The following is a 19,288-nucleotide window of genomic DNA, read 5'->3' on the forward strand; positions in this document are numbered from 1 at the left end:
AATAATAATAATAATCCATTTATATACATATATATGAGCACCTGGTTATATATATATATTTATCAGCAAGGGGAAAAGGAAACATATAAAGTAACCTGTGGCCGAAAGTTCCTCAAAATGAGCTTCAGGAACTGTCATAAGTTTAGTTTAAATTCAGAATTCAGTTTTTTCGGAACTTTTCTAGATTGCAGTGTATGTACCTACTTATAAGGCAATTCGGTTTTCTTTTTAAATTAGTTAAGAGCTGGCGTAAGTGTAATGATGGCGTTTCGTTTAGCGTCTGCTAAATCTCCGCTACGTGGACTCCTCAATGCTCTGCCAAAGGTGAAATATAGATGCTGTGTAGATTCAATAATTATTGGATAACAATTTTTCTATACCTGTATTTTAGTTAAGTTTTGGTAAATATCGCTTAGTTCGAAACAGCAGTATATTTGTTGGTAAGTGTTTTCACAATTCCTATGAAGATATCATTGGACACCTGACAATGCATAATTTGTAGAGCCACCTGTTCCTTGGTTGGATAATCCAAGTATTGTCTTTTCATCCACTGCCTTAAAGCATCATTGGGGGGTAAGTAATTGCATTGTTCAACCTTGGCATCGTTAGAACCTATTATACTATTAAGAGTATTTCTATTTGTCCGCATTATATTAATTTTCGATACCTTCATAAGATTAATGAGGTAATTTCTGCATTCGCCAATCGCACATGTCAATGTAAAATCTGATCGTATAAGTTTTGCTTAAAATTGCAAAAGAACTAGTCGCGATCCATGCCTACATAAAAACCAATTCAACCGATTAATTTTTTTTTTTTTTTTTTTCATTGTAATTCTGGATTTGAATTCACTCATAGATCGAAGATAATCTATCTGCTTCCAACGGATTTTATACATTTTTTCTAAATTCATATCTTAATCTGGGCAAAATACTGGAGATCGATATGTCCTCCTTGTATAATATAAAAATATTAACTTCAGTTAAAATATATATATATAGGTATATATTGCTGTCATATCTACGCCTATACTACGAGCTCTAAAATATAGGTAAAGCGCTCATTTATAAAAATTAAAATTTACACATTTAGATAGAAATATTTCAAGTAGGTATACTTGTGTGCTCATCTAAAAAACAAAAATACTGAATTTATATATTTATATATACTTCTCTATACAAAACGAACTATTTGTAATATACAAATACCAGATACGAAATGAAATAATAATAATAATAATAATAAATATTTACTGGGTGTTGGAGAGAAAATGCATGAAATAATTCGTTACGGACTACAATAATAATTTATGTGAAACATTTATTTATATATATATAATATATATATCTATGTATGTGTATGTATAATATTAATTTATTTATATATTACTGTTACGCAGTGACAATTGGATGAGTATGTTGGTTTATTTTGTTGTTTTTATGTTTCCATGTATTTATTGTACGCAACTAAATACCAAATTGTTATTATGTGTGTGTGTGTGTGTGTGTGTGCATACTAATTTGGGTTTAATCAACACTATTACTATGTATACTTTATATATATATATATGTATATAATTGCTAATTAATATAAGTATGTTTATAGTATAAGAAGCATTGAAAGAAGTTTGGGTACTTAATAATCCGATAATTATTATATAACAGCTTGAGTTTATTAACCGTATAATGTATTATTATATTGTTATTCCATTTAAAGTACAACTCGCAACACAAACTCTAAAGTTCACCCATTTGCATTTTCAAAATAACGCACACACACAAATACATATACACATACGTATATATCATATATGTATAGATGTATATAGCTGTATATAGCATCCAATTGGTTCATGATTCAATACTGTACTTAACAACTAACGTTAGCGTTTGTCGAGAGCCAATACTCTCTCATACTAATCTGTTTAAAATATATATGTTTATATATGAATGTTATGTTTAAAGATGTTTCTCAGTATCAAAGTTTGTATACTAATATACATATATATATAATTGTATATTGCTTAACTGTGTGTTTTTGTTGTTGCTGTTGCTGTTGAGATGTATTGTCCACTTAAATAGTTGCTTTCATTTATGATTTTCATCCATTATAACTTTTGTTTTTAGCATAGTTTGCTTCGCGTTCTCAGGTATATATATGTATATATATAGCTATATAATACCTAGATCTATATAAATTTTGTTTGCGACAGCATGCTTTCTTGGAAATGTGTGTAAGAGTGTGTGTGTGTTTGTTATATACAAATGAAAATTAAAAGACTTAACTAAATTTACAGTATTACAGTATTAGATGAAATGGAAACCAAATAAAATACTGAAAAAATACTATAAAGCGTGTATTCAGAAAGTGAGAGAGAGAGCCGAAAGCTAAATAAACTACGAGAATATGTTAAAATGTAGAAATTGGATGTGACAATACAATATGATCAGTAAACGAGGCGTACATTACAGTTAGTGTACACTGTACAGTGTATACGATATACATTATACAAAGTCTAATATGACGGTGGTTTCTAATTCAACTATCAGCTAATTTTTATCGTAATTATGCAATTAATCAACTAGGCTTACGAGCTACACACTTCTTGGGTTTTCATACATATTTTATGTATATGAAGTATATGTATATGTATGCATGTATATTTATGTAATTATTGTAGATACATATTTTGTTTCTCGAGTGCATTGTACAGCAAAAATACGTGCAAACTAATCACGACAAATTACATTAATTACTTCAATTAATTTATAATATTGAAATATATATTTGCTTATTTTTTCTCTTTACATTCAAATCAAATGCAAATTTTTGTTTTTAAATTTTTTGTGTTATTTTTGCCAACACATTTTTCGTTTATTTCGTTTTCAAATGTTGAGTTATTTGTTTTCAGGGTCTGTTCGGTCTGTTTCGTTTGTAGCTAAGAATTAAATACAGAGTTTACATTTTTCATTTTGTATATATATGTGGAAAGAGTTATATATGGGGGTTTGTTTTCTGATTTTATTTTTATTTTCTAAACGAGTATAGAGCGACAGGACTTGCATGGTGTATATAGATTTGTCCCGATTTACGCTAATTACCAAATAAATAATAATTACCAAATATATGTTGGCTGCAAATTGTTACAATATATATAATGTAAATATATATATATATATATATGGGAGCATATATGCCATATATATGTTTAGCTACATGTTGAGAACTAAAGTCAATTCAACTTTTCTTGTATATATATACTTATATATGGGTTGTTGCTTATGGCCTAGAAGATATACGTGACAACTTAGCATTCGAATTTTTAATTAGTTGTTTTTTTTTTTTTTTTTTTTTTTATTTTTGTTTTACTCTTTTTTTTCAATATAATGCACTTATCGCTTATTAGTATTAAGTTTTTCTTTTTGAGAAACAAATATACAACAGTTACTTTCTTTCTGTTCTCTTTTCCAGAGGTTTCTAAGCTAGTTAGATACACTTATAGCAAATCATATATGCGGTGTTTAGAAAGGGATTCAAATCGGGGTTTCTTTTTGTTAACAAATCTCTTAATCCAACACACTTTATATACTTTTAATTTTACATTCATTTAAAATTCCTCGTTGCAAAAATTGTACTCATATTTACGTCTAACAAGTTCGGCAAAGGAAATAACTACCATCAGTTGTTGGTTGTTCTACGAGCTGACATACTCGAAACTTTGAACTCGCTCTCAAATTTAAAGAAAAGCCAAAAGTTACAGGGAAAATACAAATGAAAAACAGATTATGCAGTTCTCATATACCATATATATAATAAATATATTTATATAATGAGCCAAACTGAAGCTACGAAAACAAAAATATTACTGAATTTTAGTTTTGCGTTTCTTTTTGTTGTCAATTAGTTGCTGGAAGACGAGTCTAAGTTATATATATATATAGTATAATATATATATATATATATTTATTTTTTTATTGATTTCTCAACCACTTCAAGAAATGTTTTGTGGCTTTACTCACCTTTTGTTTTGAAAGAAATTCTTTACTATTTTTATCTTTCTTTTGTTGTCTTCAAATACATCAAAAATGAAGTTTGTTTCATTTATAAGTACGAGTACCGTTATGCCAAAAATATAGCTCATTATAATTGATATGTGACGAGCTGTTCAAAATGTTATGTTCCTTGTTATAAGAAAACGTTCTATTATTTCGTTTTGATTTGTTTTTTTTTTTTTTTTTTTCACTTCATTTCTGCATAAATATTTAATTAATTTTTCATTTAATTTTTTTCGCTTAACACTTAATTTTATATTAATGTATATATATGTTTTTATTTCTTTATTTTTACTGTGTCTTTGATTTTGTTTTACTTCTTGAAATAAGCATAAATAGCATATCATCGAACTTTTAGTATAATATATAGTTCATTATATATATAATAGAAATAAATAAATAAATAGCGTTTGTTATGTAAACTGTATGTAATAGCTAAATTGTTCAGCCACATTGCTTTTAAATTACTTAACACTTTTTGAATGACTTAAATGTTTAAGCTTAAAACTAAATTTATGTTTGTCTCTTTGCTGGTTTCTCTTTTAGCAATACAATAAATTAAATATGTTCAATTTTCTGTGTTTTATATAAAATATTTGTTTTTAGTTGAGTTTTATATTTTCCCAGGAAAATAATTGCTTTTTTTCTTTATTGTGTACGTTTTTTAGTTTTTAGCTTTAAATTATTATTTTATATTTAATTAATACAATTTGTATTTTATTTTGGTTTGGGTTTTATACTTACTTGCTGCTAGAGTAGATTGAGATTATTGATTTGTGGCTGTCCACATCAATTGACTAGCTTTTTGTAAAGTATTTTTCTTGTGTGTGTGTATGTGTGTGTGTGAGCGTATAGTTTTTAAGGAAATTATAATAAGGCTAAAAATAATACACAAGAAGCCAAAAGAATGTCCAACTCAATTGTAAGGTCACGGAATTTTTCATTTTGGGTCTTTTGACTGGAGTTTTATACATATATGTATATAAGAATTTAATGACCCGATTTCTGATCGAATTTCGCTACGATTTTTTATATTTTCGGTTTGGTCCACATTGGTAAAAAAAAAATCAACTACATTTTCTTTATATCTTTTATACAAATCGTTCTAAATTTAGTTTTGAAAAAACGATTTACTTCGAAAAATGAAGACACTTTGCCCATTTCCTGCGAAATTTTTCCCCTGGTTTTAAGTGTAAAAGTTTTCTAATAACTGTTTCGTAACTCCCTTTTCAAAGTGATATGCGTTTTGTAGCCTCACAACAAGAGATCAGCCTAGGGTTATGAAATGTTTCAACTTCATTGTCAAAGAACCACTTAGCAATAAGTATTTTGCCACATTTTGAGACGCTGTCTTATACATATAATATATATACACATATAATATATATGTATATATATGTGTGTTTATAGTTAAAGGTTTCTCTAATTGAATATATCACGGTCTTCCTAAATATCGCTGTATGCATGTAAATATCTATAAAGAGCTTTCCACTCGAATTTTAGTTCTATATGTGTCTGTGTATATATTCATTTTCTTCGTCTTGTTGTTGTATATATCGAGTATAATGAGAGAACATCAACATTATCCAATTAGATCATATATTTATATAGTACAATAGCTAAAATCCGATTGACTAACGTTAAGAGTTTTTTTTTAGGTAATTTGGTTTACGAATACTGACACTTGAATGCTCTGAAACACAGTTGATCTTATTGTCATATGATGTATGTATGTATGCATGTATGTATGTGTATATGTATGTATATATAATAATGGGGTATATAATGCCATCGAAATGGTGAAATTCTTTTTTAGTTTTTCAGTTTCATAGTATACTGTGAGAAGATGATATGGATTGCAAATTGCTGATCTTGCATTCTCGTTCAGATTTTGTATATACGAATATATATAGAGAGATAGGGAGAGTATATAGTTGTATATAGAGTTTTACGCAATTGACTACTTAAACATGTTCCATCATGCTTTATATATGTATATATATATATATATATATATATATATATGGATATATATCTTTGTTCTATGTGGCTAAAATGTATGTATGTATATGATGTAGATGTAGTAGTACTATATAAGTCTAGCCTACATATACGAAACATACACAACTAATTTATAGTATGTGTGTGTGTGTGTGGCTGTACTGTGTGTGTGTATGTGTGTCTCATATATTACAGAAAATTTTATCGTAAAATCGACGATCGTTCGTTAGTTACTTCAAAATGTCTCTACCACAAAACTAATATATGAGATAATGTTAATTGAAAAAACAAAAACTGAACAAGACACAACTATATATCTATGGTTGTTTATTGTGATTTTTATCAAAAATTATATGCATATATTTACCAATGTATATAAAGAGCGCTATATATGTTCTTTTATTTAGTATATATATCAAAATTTGCAAGCTACTACTTGGGATAACACAATTTTTTTGATACATCAAAACATTTCATTTGGGTTATTATACAGATCTTTTCGAATTGAATTTTATTTTGTTGATTTCGACTGTTGCTACGGATAATCAAATACGAAACTAATTTGTTTTTTGTATTGGCGTTTTATATCACTTTGAATTTTGGATCTATTAGAATATGTTAAGAATATGGAAAATGTTGTGGAAGCATTTAACTCGATAAATATTTGAAAACATGTAGGAAAATAGAATAGAAACAAATAAAGCATTTCCAAAAAACACTAATTGGACTAGGGCTTGGTTCTTACAAATAATATGTATTTATATAAACTAAGACTAAAGCATTTTTTTGACTTCTTGCGCTAAAACCAAATCGAAGAAATTGAAAATATTAAAAATGAAATGCAATCATGGTTTATATTTATTAAAAATATATATATAATAAATAAATGGTATATTTTATTTTAAATTATGTATACATAACAATGAATTTTTTATTAAAAAAAATAAATTAGTACCGCTTGTAAATTTTCAACGCTGCGTATATAGAATGCAAAGATCTAGGCATAATTATTTTTTCTTGGATTTTGGCTTTGGATAAATAATTTTGCATCGAATGGCACCAAATAGAGTTTAGTGGAATGTGTGTTAAGTTCTTAAGCATAGACAATAAATAAATGGGAATAAAAGTTACTAAATTAGTTGAGTGTAGTTGTATGTGTGTGTGTTTGTACTAAGTAAGTGGAGCATTACGAGTCTAATATTCAGCCCAGCAAAATGTTGTATAAAAATTATCTTTGGTATGCGAAACGTGAGACGAGAACAGAGGTATTTTTATTTATTTGGGATGCTGTACAAATACTTGGAAAATAATTAATAAAATATAAAATATGTCTATATATGTGCCCAATGTACTCACCTCCAAAATGTAGTCAGATACATATACACATACAATTACAAGAACACAGAATATATATATATGTGTGAAAAGTCTCCACCTGGACATAAGGTATAAATACAGACAGAGAGCGAAAGAGAAGTTGGTAAAAGAGAGAGAGAGAGAGAGAGAGAGAGACAGAGACAGCACAACATTTACAAAAATTCAACAAAATAAGTAAATATACAAAAATATGATCAATCAACTATATATACAATCTAGTAAATAATAATTAAAAACACAAATTCTCTTTCTTTTGCTTGTTTCATTAGCAAATTTTTTCGTTTTTTGTTGTTGTAAACCAGTTTTATTAAACACAAAAATTACTTCAAATTGTTTTTGTTTTATAATTATATGTCGTGTGGGTGTGTGTGTGTGTGTATACATACATATAATAACTATATATACATACGCAAATGATTACTTTCAAATGATAGCTAATTAAGTAACTAAAATTAAAGTTGAAACATGCATGCGAATCAAATTTAGTTTTTTTTTTTCTTTTTTTTTTTTTTTTTATCAGTATACATCTATTTTTTTATATATATTTTATAATGAAGTGTGTAGTGTGTATGTATTTGTTTTAATGCAAAACTGAAATGCAAATGCTACAGCTAAACAATTACAAATAGAACTAAAGCTAAGAGTAAAGGGAGTTTCTTTTATTTTTCATTAATACAATAACTACAAGTTTAATTACTTAACTCTGTTGTTAATTAATGCGCATGAGTAGAAAAAAATATAATTAAAGTATATCAAAAAATATATTAAGCAAATTACAAAAAAGAGAAGAGAAATTTTGAAATTGGGTTCTTACACAATTTTCTATGGAGAGGATAAAGCAAGACAAATCTAAATTTTGACGGGGTAGAAAAGGGGGGTATTCTACAGATGAGAATGAGTATGGTATATGTATATGGTATATAGAGTGTGTTGACCAGCTGAGCCTATGGTCTCTAGCCTTTAACACAGTACAACAAAGTTAAGGAAATGAAAATAATGCAGCTTTATGTCAGTTGCCAGTTTTATTATGATAAAGTACAGAAGGGCAAATATGTGAGTGTTTTTGTGTGAGTGTGAGTGCGTGTGTATGTGTGTGTGATGTTTGTTCGGTTCTCTTGTCTCGTTCTCTGTTTAACTGCTATGCTGGGTGAATTAAATTCGAGCTCAAAGTACTAAATAACTAAATTATGTTGTGTAGTGTTTTATATTTCTTTCCTTCCTTCTTTCAGTTTCATTTTAAAATTTATATAGTTCGATTTTTAAGTGTTTAGACAGTTATAGGTTCTTATTAATTTATATTACGATGCTTGAGCAAAATTTATGTTTCTCTTTACTCGCTTTATCGTGTTTCGCTTTTTTCAATGAGCTTTGATTTAGATTTTGTATTATATATAAATAATGTGTTTTTTTCAATTATAAATATGTTTATGTTATATCTTTATGTACTAAAAATTATATAAACTGCTACAATTAAACGCAATCACAATCGGTGGTTTTTTAAATTGTTTTCCTTTTTTTTTCGTAATTTTTGGTTTAATTTTTTGTTGTTTTAATTTGTTATGAATATGTTTTTTTTTTTTTATCTCTTGCTATTGCCTCGCGGGCTGCTCCTTTGTGTATTTTTTATTGCTTATCATTTTTTTTGTTTTTTGTTTTTTTTTTTGTTTGTTACTATTATAAAACGCGTGGGGGCGGTAGCAGGGGTAGCTAGAGCCTTAAATATAATACTTAATATGCTTTCAATTATGTGTGTGTTTGTGTGTGTGTATGTGGCACTAAGAACTAAGTTAAACCAAAAGGTAAAACAAATTTTGTGGTCATGAGATTTGTGTGGTTATTGTGTGTGTGCGTGTGTATGAGTGAGTGAGTGTGTGTGTGAATGCAATCGTATGCACATTATATAGATATAGATAGACAGAGAAAAGAGAGAGAGAGAGAGAGATAGAGAGCGAGAGAGACAGAAAGGTTGATAGAGCGGGGCTGCTTAGACATACATGCCCATGCCGTACATGCTGCTCCAGTCAACCCCCTGGAAGCTGGACATGTCCACATTGGCCAGCGCATAATTGGGATAAGCGGCAGCCGGATTGGCAGCCGCGGCAGCTGCTGCTGCAGCCGCATTTAGCGGATTGCCGGCGACAAGCGCTGCCTGCTGGGCGGCAGCCAGGGAGTGCGCATTGGCACCCGCTCCATTAGCCGCATTGGCAGCCAGGGCGGCGGCGGCAGCCGCCGAATGGACCTGTGTGGCAGCATTATTGGAGGCGGCGGCGGCTGCCGCAACGGCGGCATTGTGATGATGCTGTTGTTGTTGCTGCTGCTGCTGCTGCTGCTGTTGGTGATGGTGCGAATGCTGCTGATGCAGGCCGGCGGCGGCGGCGACAGCGGCATGTGCATGCGCTGCATTGTGTGACTGCTGCTGCTGATGGGCGGACATAGCAGCCACGTTCTGGGCCTGGTGGGCCTGCATCAATGCTGCGTTGGCAGTGGCGGCGCTGGCGGGTATGGTATAGGGAGCATATCTAGAAGAAAGGCATAATGTGATTACTTAGGCTCGATCACCTTATGTGCCGACTGACTCACCTGACGCTGTGCAGCGCTGTCTGTGGATATGTGGCTAGCAGCTTGCCAAAGTTGCTCTGATTGGCTGCCATGGTGGCAGCGGCGGCTGCGTTTTGTACTTGAAACGGATTCTGCGATATGAGCGCCGCTTGCTGGGCGGCGGCTGCTGCGGCCGGCGATTGCAGCAGCTGTGTGGGTGTCTGCAGCATGGCCAAGGGATTCATGGCAGCGGCCACGCCTGCGGCGCTGCGTGCGCCCAACAATTGGCCAGGTGCGGCGGGCAACTGCACGCCCAGAGTGCCCAGCATGATGCGCTTCTGGAGCAGCTGGGCGGCGGGTGTAACTGCCTCTTTGGGTTGGGCCTTCTTGCATTCGACCTTCTTGTTCTTGATGGTATGGAAATGAATCTCGCAGACGCGATCCACCACGTCCTCGTTCTCGAAGGTGACAAATCCAAAGCCGCGATGGCGTTTCGTCTGCTGATCCATCAGCATGACCGTCTCCTCGACGGCACCGAATTGACTGAAATAGGCTTTCACCTCGTCGGCGGAGGTGTCCTGCGAGACGCCACCCACGAATATCTTTTTGGTCTTGTTCGCTTGACGTGGACGATTCTTGGGCGTGGCATGCTTCGGATCGATCTTCTTGCCATCGAGCGTGTGAATGGGCACCTTAAGCACCTTGTCCACGGTGCACGGTTCTTGGAATGTGATGAAGCCAAAGCCGCGGCTGCGCTGCAATTGTGACGATTCGAGGGAGAGCAAGAGAGAGGGAGAGACACAAAAGCGATATCAGAGTTTAGTGAATGTTAGTTCCAATTTTGTCGGGTTAGAGGCAGCGTTTACGAAATACGTATATGTATATAGAGTATATAGTATAGTATATATAAATCTAAATTTGCAAAGTGATCAGCTAATTTGCAAGTTAATAGTTTGTAAATGTCCTACGTAACGTTAGCAAAAAGTTCAACAAAGGTAAATATCAATGCATCAACAGGCTCGTAGAATTCAGTTGATGCCACCAAAAACTCAACATAACAAAAAACTAATAACAAATAATAACAGACAAAATATATAAAAGTCAAGTTCTAATATCGATTCAGAGTTATGCAATAAGTACTTTATGTGCGCTAATCAAATATACATCAACAAACTCTTATATTTTTTAGCAGTAACTCAGCGCAGCCCATGTCTCACACTTAAAATTTTGGCTGTATGCAACAGTAGGTATATATTATAAGATAATCTTTAGTCGTAGAAGAGTACTCTCATATACAAACATTGCATACAGCTTCTCTCCTTTACAGAAGCAGCGATACTACAAACACTCTTCTATTTTGTATATCCTGCACTTGTGTACTATGCATACTCTTATATTTATTTTTGTTACGGCGCTAAAAGTACTCATTGCATTTGTCAATTCGCCCCTTCCCGTTACGCTATTCGTTTTAATCAAAAGTAATAATTAAATTATATATTAACAACGAAATTGGTCCAAGTAAAACACACATTAAAATTATGTAATTATGCTCAACTAATAACTAAAACTTGTACTAAATACTTTTCAGATCCGACCAATAGAATTATTTATCAATTTATAATTTGCCATGATTAACCCGCTCTAAGTATATACACAAATATTTATATATCAACAACAGCTTTTGTTTTGCACCTCTCCAAATAATATTTTTAACAATAATACAAAAGTTACATATGAGGCTTATTATATTCATATTATATATAAATATATAATATATAAATATGCATTGTGTGTGATAATTCTTATATGCAGATAGTCTGTTAAACAGATAGATAGAGAGGTAGAGAAAGAGTGTAAAACGCATTTACTATTCCAGTACGATTATAGACAGAGAGAGAGAGAGAGAGAATACTTATGTGATGAAGATTTATATAGATACTCCTAATAATTAATTATAAAATTAACGAATAGCTGTATACCTTATCCTATACAATTGCTTGTTAGTTTACAAAGAAATGTATGCGCTTAATATTAATAATACTCTAATTCTATTTGTCAATATATATTTCTTTGTTGCTTATGACTAATTTTGTTGTCATTTACAATTTGTTACAAATACATAGAAATTTTACAATTTGGAATACAACAATTGGCTTAAGTCTAAGGCGATTTAAATTTCTATATATCCTTGCAGGGAGGATTATCTATCATGAATACGGATATTAAAAAATGATCGCAATTTTTGAGTTAGAAATTAATGGATTAGTTATTGGTTTATTAAGGAAAACATTTAAAGCTAATGGGTTCTATTATTCCATCTGCAAGAATAAATTTAGCCTCGGCTAGCCGAAGTATTTTTCATTTCGTACAATTTTTTTCAAGATGATATTCTACTTATGATATAATACCTCCCCCCGTAGGGCAACGTATTAATTAGTTCGATGTAGCTTACATAATGCGCTTTATTTAGACAATTATACAATAGTTATTTATATATCGGGGGCAATTAAATTTAAATCTCTGAATAGTAAAATTACAAAAGAAACATTTCTAAAAAATAAATTGAAAATTCCCATAAGCTATACAAATGTGGAGCTCTTTGCTCTTCCATCAATAAGAAATCGACTAATTTATAGATATATAATATTTATATTGTTGGGATAAGTAAACTACGCAGGAAATAGTTAAGGGATATATGTCAAAACAAAACAACATAAAGCAAAAAAAAAAAAAAATATCACATAAAAAATCAATTACTGGTATAAAACTAGGCTAGAGCTAGTGATATATAATGTATGTAGTATCACATCTTACTGCTAAGGGTTAGGGGGAGAGTTTCGTATTTTTTTTTTTTTTCACTTTGGTACAGGGTAACGAGAATATTGCTGCAGCTATATTTGCTCTAAATCTATATAGTATATGTCCAATTTTAGTTATTTTTAAGGCTTTTATTTATTTTATTGCTTGCCTATCATGAATATACTTATATAATATATGTATATAATGCTTTGTTTTTGTTTTTGTATTTTTATTGTTTGGGTAAAAAACGCTAAGCATAACCAAGTACACAATACGAGTACGAGTACATTTAATTAGAATACGATTATACGATAATTAGGTATTTAAGTTTTGCTCAGATTTATACGAAAGATACGAGAGAAATAGAGAGAGAGAAAGAGAGAGATTAAGATACGCCAGCTGAGTTTTACGCTAAACGTGTTTTTATACAGTTACAATTTGGCGATCTTTTGGTTTTTGTTATTGGGATTGTTTTCAACATGTACCTAAGACATCGGTAACGAGACTTGTAGTTCTGACAATCGCTTCCTTTAGTTAAGGTGTCCTTTGGCGTCACGTTGGCGTAGAGGCCTCTGGCGCAACAGCTGCGCACGCGTCAAAGTTCCAGATCCAAATGCCGCTGGCGGCGCTTCTCTCCATAATTAGTTCACTTTTCAAGTAGTATACATATGTATATATATAGATATTTTTTTCTTGTTTTGCTCGTTTTAATTATATTATAATTATATATTTAATACTTAAGTTACAATTAGCTGGTTTAGTTCTCATATATTCAACTACATAACATATGCTAGCTAAAGACTTTGTTTCCTATACTTAAAAACTAGTTGTACTTGGATCTTGGTTCACTTATAGACAGGACACAGGACACGCACACACACACGCACGCATACATTCACACAAACGTAATGTGAGCAGTTGGCAAACCAGTTTCTTTTCATATTTTTTCTTTTTTTGGTCTCTTGTTTGTTGGAGCACAACAAAAGGTGTGCACTGTATGTATTTGTGTTCGTGTTGTGTGTGTATGTGTGTGTGTGTAGTTTTTGTAGATTATATTTATTATTATACAAGGGCATAAGGTTTGCTTGCGTTTCTCTTGACTATCTGCGACAAGGACAACCCCCGTTAGCATCGACTGTTTTTGCGAATACAAAACTGTTCCACTTCGAATTCGACTTCGAATGTTCAAGTTCCCTTCGGAGTTCGCGCTGTCGTAATTGCGCAATTGCGCGCAGCAGGCCAGTCAAACTACCCTAAGGCTCGGGCTCGGCCAGGTTCGGCTCGCGTTGCCATTGTCCTGTGCCACAACAATAAAAACTGCTGGGGAGAGGGCAAAAACAGCTGCGCGCACAGGACTTGTCGATGGCAGCTGCTATTTTTAATGGCCAACCAAAGCGCGAGCGCGCGCGCTGTCCGCTGCAACTGCCTGACAACAACAACAACAAAAACAATTGTAGTTGTATATGTATGTATGTGTGATTGTATTTGTGCGCCTATCCAGCGGACAAATTGCCTTAATACGCTTACTTCCAATGCAATTTCCGCTGTGCCCAATGCGCCAGGAGGCGACTGTTAAACGGCTGATTTGCAGTTACAGTGAAGGCTAAAATATTACTGTCGCAGTTGTTAATGCACTTGTCAGTGAAAATTAGACTGTATTAGAGTCTTAAAGTTTATTGCATATTTAAATTATTAACGCATTATTATGTCAAACGATAGACATTTTATTGGAAGATTGCAGGGTGAAACCTGATTTGGTGGAGATTATAATGTGCCCTGCTATCTGGTTGTTTGTTTTTTTTTTTTTTTTTTGCTGTTTGGCTGTTGCCTGGTGGTCGTATTTTGTGTCTTGTTTGGCACGTAACGAAAAACTGTAATTCTAAACCAGACAGAAACCAATAAATAATGTGAGAAATGCAAAAATAAAGAACAAGGAAGACGGGCACAGACCCAGACGCAAACAAAGGGCCAAAGCAAAAGAAGTGACATTGTCATTGTTGTAGTTGTGGTTAAGCTTGTTGTTGTTGTTGCTGCCGTAACTGCAGCTGCGCACAGCGACACATCGAGAAACAAGGTGACAGACAAGAGGAGAGAGCGCAGACGAATTAACGAAAAGGAACGGTGCGCAAAAATAGCTGTAAAATCTGACAAAATCGAGAAACGCAAACAAGGAGAAGGGCAAAGACAAACAAGGAATAGAAGCAATAATCCCAAAAGAGACCAATAGACAAAGAGAGAGAGAGAGAGATAGAGTGAGAGAGGAAGAAATAGAAATAGAGAAACGGCCATATACATAGGAGGCTAAGATATTAGGCATAGACTACATGTGGCTTACCTGAGTGACCGGATCCTTCATGATGAGCACATCGGTGACGGTGCCGAACATATTGAAATACTCCTTGAGCTTCTCCGACGATGTCTGCCAGCTGAGCCCGCCCACAAACAGTTTGCCCGGAGCCGGATCTGAGAGGCTGCCGCCACTGTTGCTGGGAGTGGAGCGACCCGAGGAGCTGCTCTTGATGCTCAGATTGGCGCCGCTGCCATTCTGTACAGCGACGGCATTCACATTGTCCACCTTGAGCAGAGCCAGAGCGGCCTGCTGAGCCTGCTGCTGCTGCTGTTGTTGTTGCTGCTGCTGCTGTTGTTGTTGTTGCTGTGCAGCTGCAGCTGCCTGCTGCTGGTTGCCATTGCTCTGGGCACTGGCCTGATCCTGTCCAGCCGTCGACTGCTGTTGCTGTTGCTGACCCGCCTGTTGGCCGGCAGCGCTCTGCTGCTGTGTCTGCTGCACCTGTGCCGCCTGGGCAGCGGCAGCGCTCTTCAGCACCGCGGCCGTGGTCAGAGTGCCATTGATGGCGGCCACATTGCTGTTGGCTATGGAGGCGACCAGCGCATTGTGCAGATCACGATTGTGATGCGGATCGATGAGGCCGGCTGCGGCGGCTGCTGCGGCAGCGGCAGCATTATCAATCGGATTGCTGTGGGCATTAAAGAAATATTTGTCAGCGGCGCTCAGTAAATCATCGTGTGGCGGCTGCGATGCCGGCAGCGACTGTGCCAGCGGCAGAGCCAGCGGCGGTGGCGGCTGGTGGTGCAGCATGGTGGCGCCCTCCTTAAGAGCGTGCATTTCCTGCTTCAGCTGAATGTTGAAGGCTGTTCAAAAGCAACAAACAAAATTCTCTAAAAATTTACGTTCCGCTTTGATTTTATTTTTATTATTTGCCGATGATTCGCGTTGGGTTCTCTTTTAATTTGTTTTTGTTATAGAGTTTCCTTTTATTTATTATTATTACTTTTTCATTATTATTTTAATTATTACTTTTCATTTAGTTTGATTTATATGCTTTTTTATACATTTGCTTTCTGTTCCTTTTTGCGAATTTTATATTTTTTGACGTTCCCCGTACTTCGTTTTCTAACTTCTCTTTTCGACAGTTTGTTCTTGGGTTTTTTTTCGCGTTTTGTTTTTGTTGCCAATGGCAATGGGCGGCGCTTAGTTTTATTTGTTTTCGATGTTTTCTTGTTCTTGCTTAGTTATTTGCATTTAAGTGGGGGCACATAAATTAATGCAAATGTCCGGACGGCACGAAGAGCATATACATAAATATATTTATATACGTGTATATATATCTCTATATATTTATATGTCTTTATTTATCTATATTTACAGACGAACAATTTTCCAGTAGCGCAGAATTAAATTACTATGAACTAAATAGAACTCGCATTTGCTTCAAATTCCACTAAAAGTCTTTTATTATTTATACATTTGCTACTTTCACTAAACGTCTGCGCGGCGCGACTTCCGAATTCTGAATGCGTCGCAGGATGTGTGCGCGCTGCGAGTGCTCGAGCTAAATTCAATTCGTTAAGCAACGAATGAGCGTGCGCAGCGGCATTCGAAAACACACACGCACACACACAGACAGTGCACACGGAAGAGAGTGCGAGCGGGAGAGAGATTTGTCTACAGCAAAGACAGCTGTCATTTATTGGGGCCGGGGTTGCCCTGCCGCAGTGAGCAGTCTGTCGGCTACCGTAGGAAGCGAACGAGGGTTGTCAGGTAGCCTGCCAACAAGGCAAGCAGCCGAGCAGGCACGTAACGAGGATATTGCTTGTGGTCGCACAGTGTTGCAAAGTTTGTGGCACAGGTGTGTGTGCCGCAGTGTTGTTAAGTGTTTGCATGTGTGAAGCGAGATATGCACTGCTGTTCGAGTGGACGACCCTTTGAAGTGTTTGAAAGTACTTGAAATAAGAGTAAATGGGATATATGATTTATTTATACATTTATTTTGTGCTATGACGAAATTAAATGCAAAATTAAATTAGTACAGTTTCAGAATTTTAAGGAAAACTTTTCAAATTATTCCAGATTAACAAAGGACTGCACTAGCCAAGCTATGCTGAATATATAATTTATTTAAGCATTTGTTTGTTCTTAAAGCACTTGTCTTTAAAAATTGGTATATATCTATATTGATTAAAAAAGTTTTCTTCTCATAATAATCATTACATATTATTTGTAATATTTTCTGTACATTTAAAGTGATTAAAAATGTAGAAATCACTTTTAATTCATTTACTAATAAATCTCTATGTCCTGTTACAGGCCATACCTGTAGTAATCATTACCGCCATCGGATTCGCAATAGAATTTCTTGTAATATTGCGATTGGCCGCTACGCGTGATGATCTTTGGTATACTAAAGGCGCTGCAGCATGTGATTTCATCGAGACACGTAAGGGCTACAAGGTGCCCATACGAAAGGTAAGCGCTCTTAGCTGATTCTCCCTTAATACCGATCATGACACGATCATATATTTTCAGTTCATGGTAATTAACCAGAAGTATGAGAACCCACCAGGTCTCCTTGCAGCTATACAAGGTGATGTGGATGGACCTGTATATTGTAAGTACATAAGGCTTCGAAAGAAACACAGCGCTTCCAGCATAGCACAACAATAAAAACATAACTGGGAATATTCCAGCTGGGGGCATAGTTATGGTATGCACTGTTCTTATGCTTTCAGCTGAGTTCACAGTTCATGTTTTTGATTCACATTTGTCGATCTGGAGGCGTTGCAAATGTTTTTAAATTGCATTTTGATAATGAAAATATAATGGACATTTGGAAATAAATATATATACGTAAATATGTACATAGGTCCTCCAGGCGACAAGTGTGAAAAGAAGGGAATCAGTGGCAAAGTCCTGGCCGCCCATGCGGTTATCGGAATAGGCGCAATGTGTGCGATGGTTGCCTTATGATCATACTAACGAACTAGAAATATTCCAAATGGTCAACTAACTAATTTAAATGAAATTTGTGCGCACACCATTCACAGCCAAAGACGGTAAACAAAAGAGGAAGAAGTAAACGATGTTTATCGCTAATCAGCCAATAATTATAAGTAGTACAACGTTTCGTTATTCATCAAGTGATATTCATATGGAGGGAAAGTAATTCGTCGCCGTCAGACGAAAGCAAAATTGGATGTTATTAATTAAAGAAACAGCAAAAAAGCAATGAAAAATTTCTAGCAGTGTCTATCTGAAGCAAAAACGGCCAATAAATTTTTAATTGTATTTATTTTTTATTTTTTATTCGTTTTGTAAGCACCCAACAGGATATGCAGCTCAAATGTAATTCGAGATGTCCTGTTTGCCCAAACACACCTGATATGGCCGGCTCAGTGCCACTCAAACTGTTTGCCAGAGTTGGGCAAGCACTGCCAAGGTTAAGGCATAGCAAGCAGTGCATAGCAATTGAAAGGGACATGTGCACAGCTCGCAAGCAGTTTATTTATAGCAAGCAGTGAAATATTATGATTTAGTTTAGGCGTTGCTAAGCGCTCATCATTCAAATGCGTTACAGCGCGCTAACGCGTTATTTGGCTGTACTTTCGATGCTGTCAACTGTCGGCATTTGCTTCCTTCCAACGCATCTGCGCAGTGACCACGCGCAACATGGGAACAACTCAAAATATCCCTCAAAAATATCTATGGCTAGGACAATTTTCAAGTTTGCGCTCACTAACAAGGGGACAGATTTTTGGCATATACATATATGTGTGTGTGTTAATCGCAACTAAATCGAAGCAGTGACGCTGGCAGCACAGCCCAAACGCGTTATTGATTTTATATAGAGAGAGAGACAGAAATATGATAAGAGTGAGCAAGTGACATAGGAGAGCGAATGAGAGAGAGAGAGAGAGAGAGAAAGAAAGAGAAGGACAAAGAGAGAGAGAGAGAGAGAAAGATAGAGAGAGCGAGAGAACAAAGAAAAAGGGAGAGAATTAGTAAGAGCAAATATTGCCAAAGGAAATTTAATTTATTAAAATAGATTGCAAAATAATTTAATAAGCCAGCAGCAGCATCTAAAAGTAACAGCAGCTGCATACAATTTCGCAACAAATCCTGTCTATTTCGGTTATTGAACTCTGCTCGATTTCGATTCGATGGGCGTGTCGTGCGCAGGCAGAGGGGTCAGACAATTCTATGGCTGCCGTTGCTACTGACCCAG

The 19,288-nt window shown here is 34.6% G+C and overlaps 2 protein-coding genes across 4 annotated transcripts in view; one reads left to right on the plus strand and one right to left on the minus strand.

Moving 5' to 3' along the window:
- Window positions 1-87: 87 nt before the first annotated feature.
- On the plus strand, window positions 88-18,351 carry LOC6574627. 2 transcript variants are annotated; one of them, XM_015167568.3, is made up of 6 exons: window positions 88-324; window positions 392-440; window positions 503-573; window positions 17,374-17,532; window positions 17,593-17,674; window positions 18,111-18,351. In XM_015167568.3, exons 1-6 carry the CDS (start codon window positions 259-261, stop codon window positions 18,140-18,142), a joined length of 459 nt encoding a protein of 152 aa, XP_015023054.1. In that variant the 5' UTR covers window positions 88-258; the 3' UTR covers window positions 18,143-18,351. The 2 variants fall into 2 exon arrangements, with proteins under 2 accessions (XP_015023054.1, XP_002000661.2); XM_002000625.4 differs by having other exon boundaries at window positions 90-324; window positions 17,930-18,351.
- The window catches only part of LOC6574626 (AF4/FMR2 family member lilli), a 103,155-nt gene continuing 93,192 nt past the window's right edge, over window positions 9,326-19,288 (minus strand). For both annotated transcript variants that reach the window (XM_032733745.2, XM_002000624.4), the window contains 3 exons: window positions 15,103-15,742; window positions 10,011-10,723; window positions 9,326-9,949 (listed from right to left, as the gene is read on the minus strand). In XM_032733745.2, coding sequence (XP_032589636.1) covers window positions 9,415-9,949; window positions 10,011-10,723; window positions 15,103-15,742 — 1,888 coding nt within the window. In that variant the 3' untranslated portion in view covers window positions 9,326-9,414. The remainder of the gene's footprint in view (window positions 9,950-10,010; window positions 10,724-15,102; window positions 15,743-19,288) is intronic.

The sequence above is a fragment of the Drosophila mojavensis genome, unplaced genomic scaffold (genome assembly GCF_018153725.1).
Source record: "Drosophila mojavensis isolate 15081-1352.22 unplaced genomic scaffold, ASM1815372v1 contig_231, whole genome shotgun sequence".
Lineage (NCBI taxonomy): Eukaryota > Metazoa > Arthropoda > Insecta > Diptera > Drosophilidae > Drosophila > Drosophila mojavensis.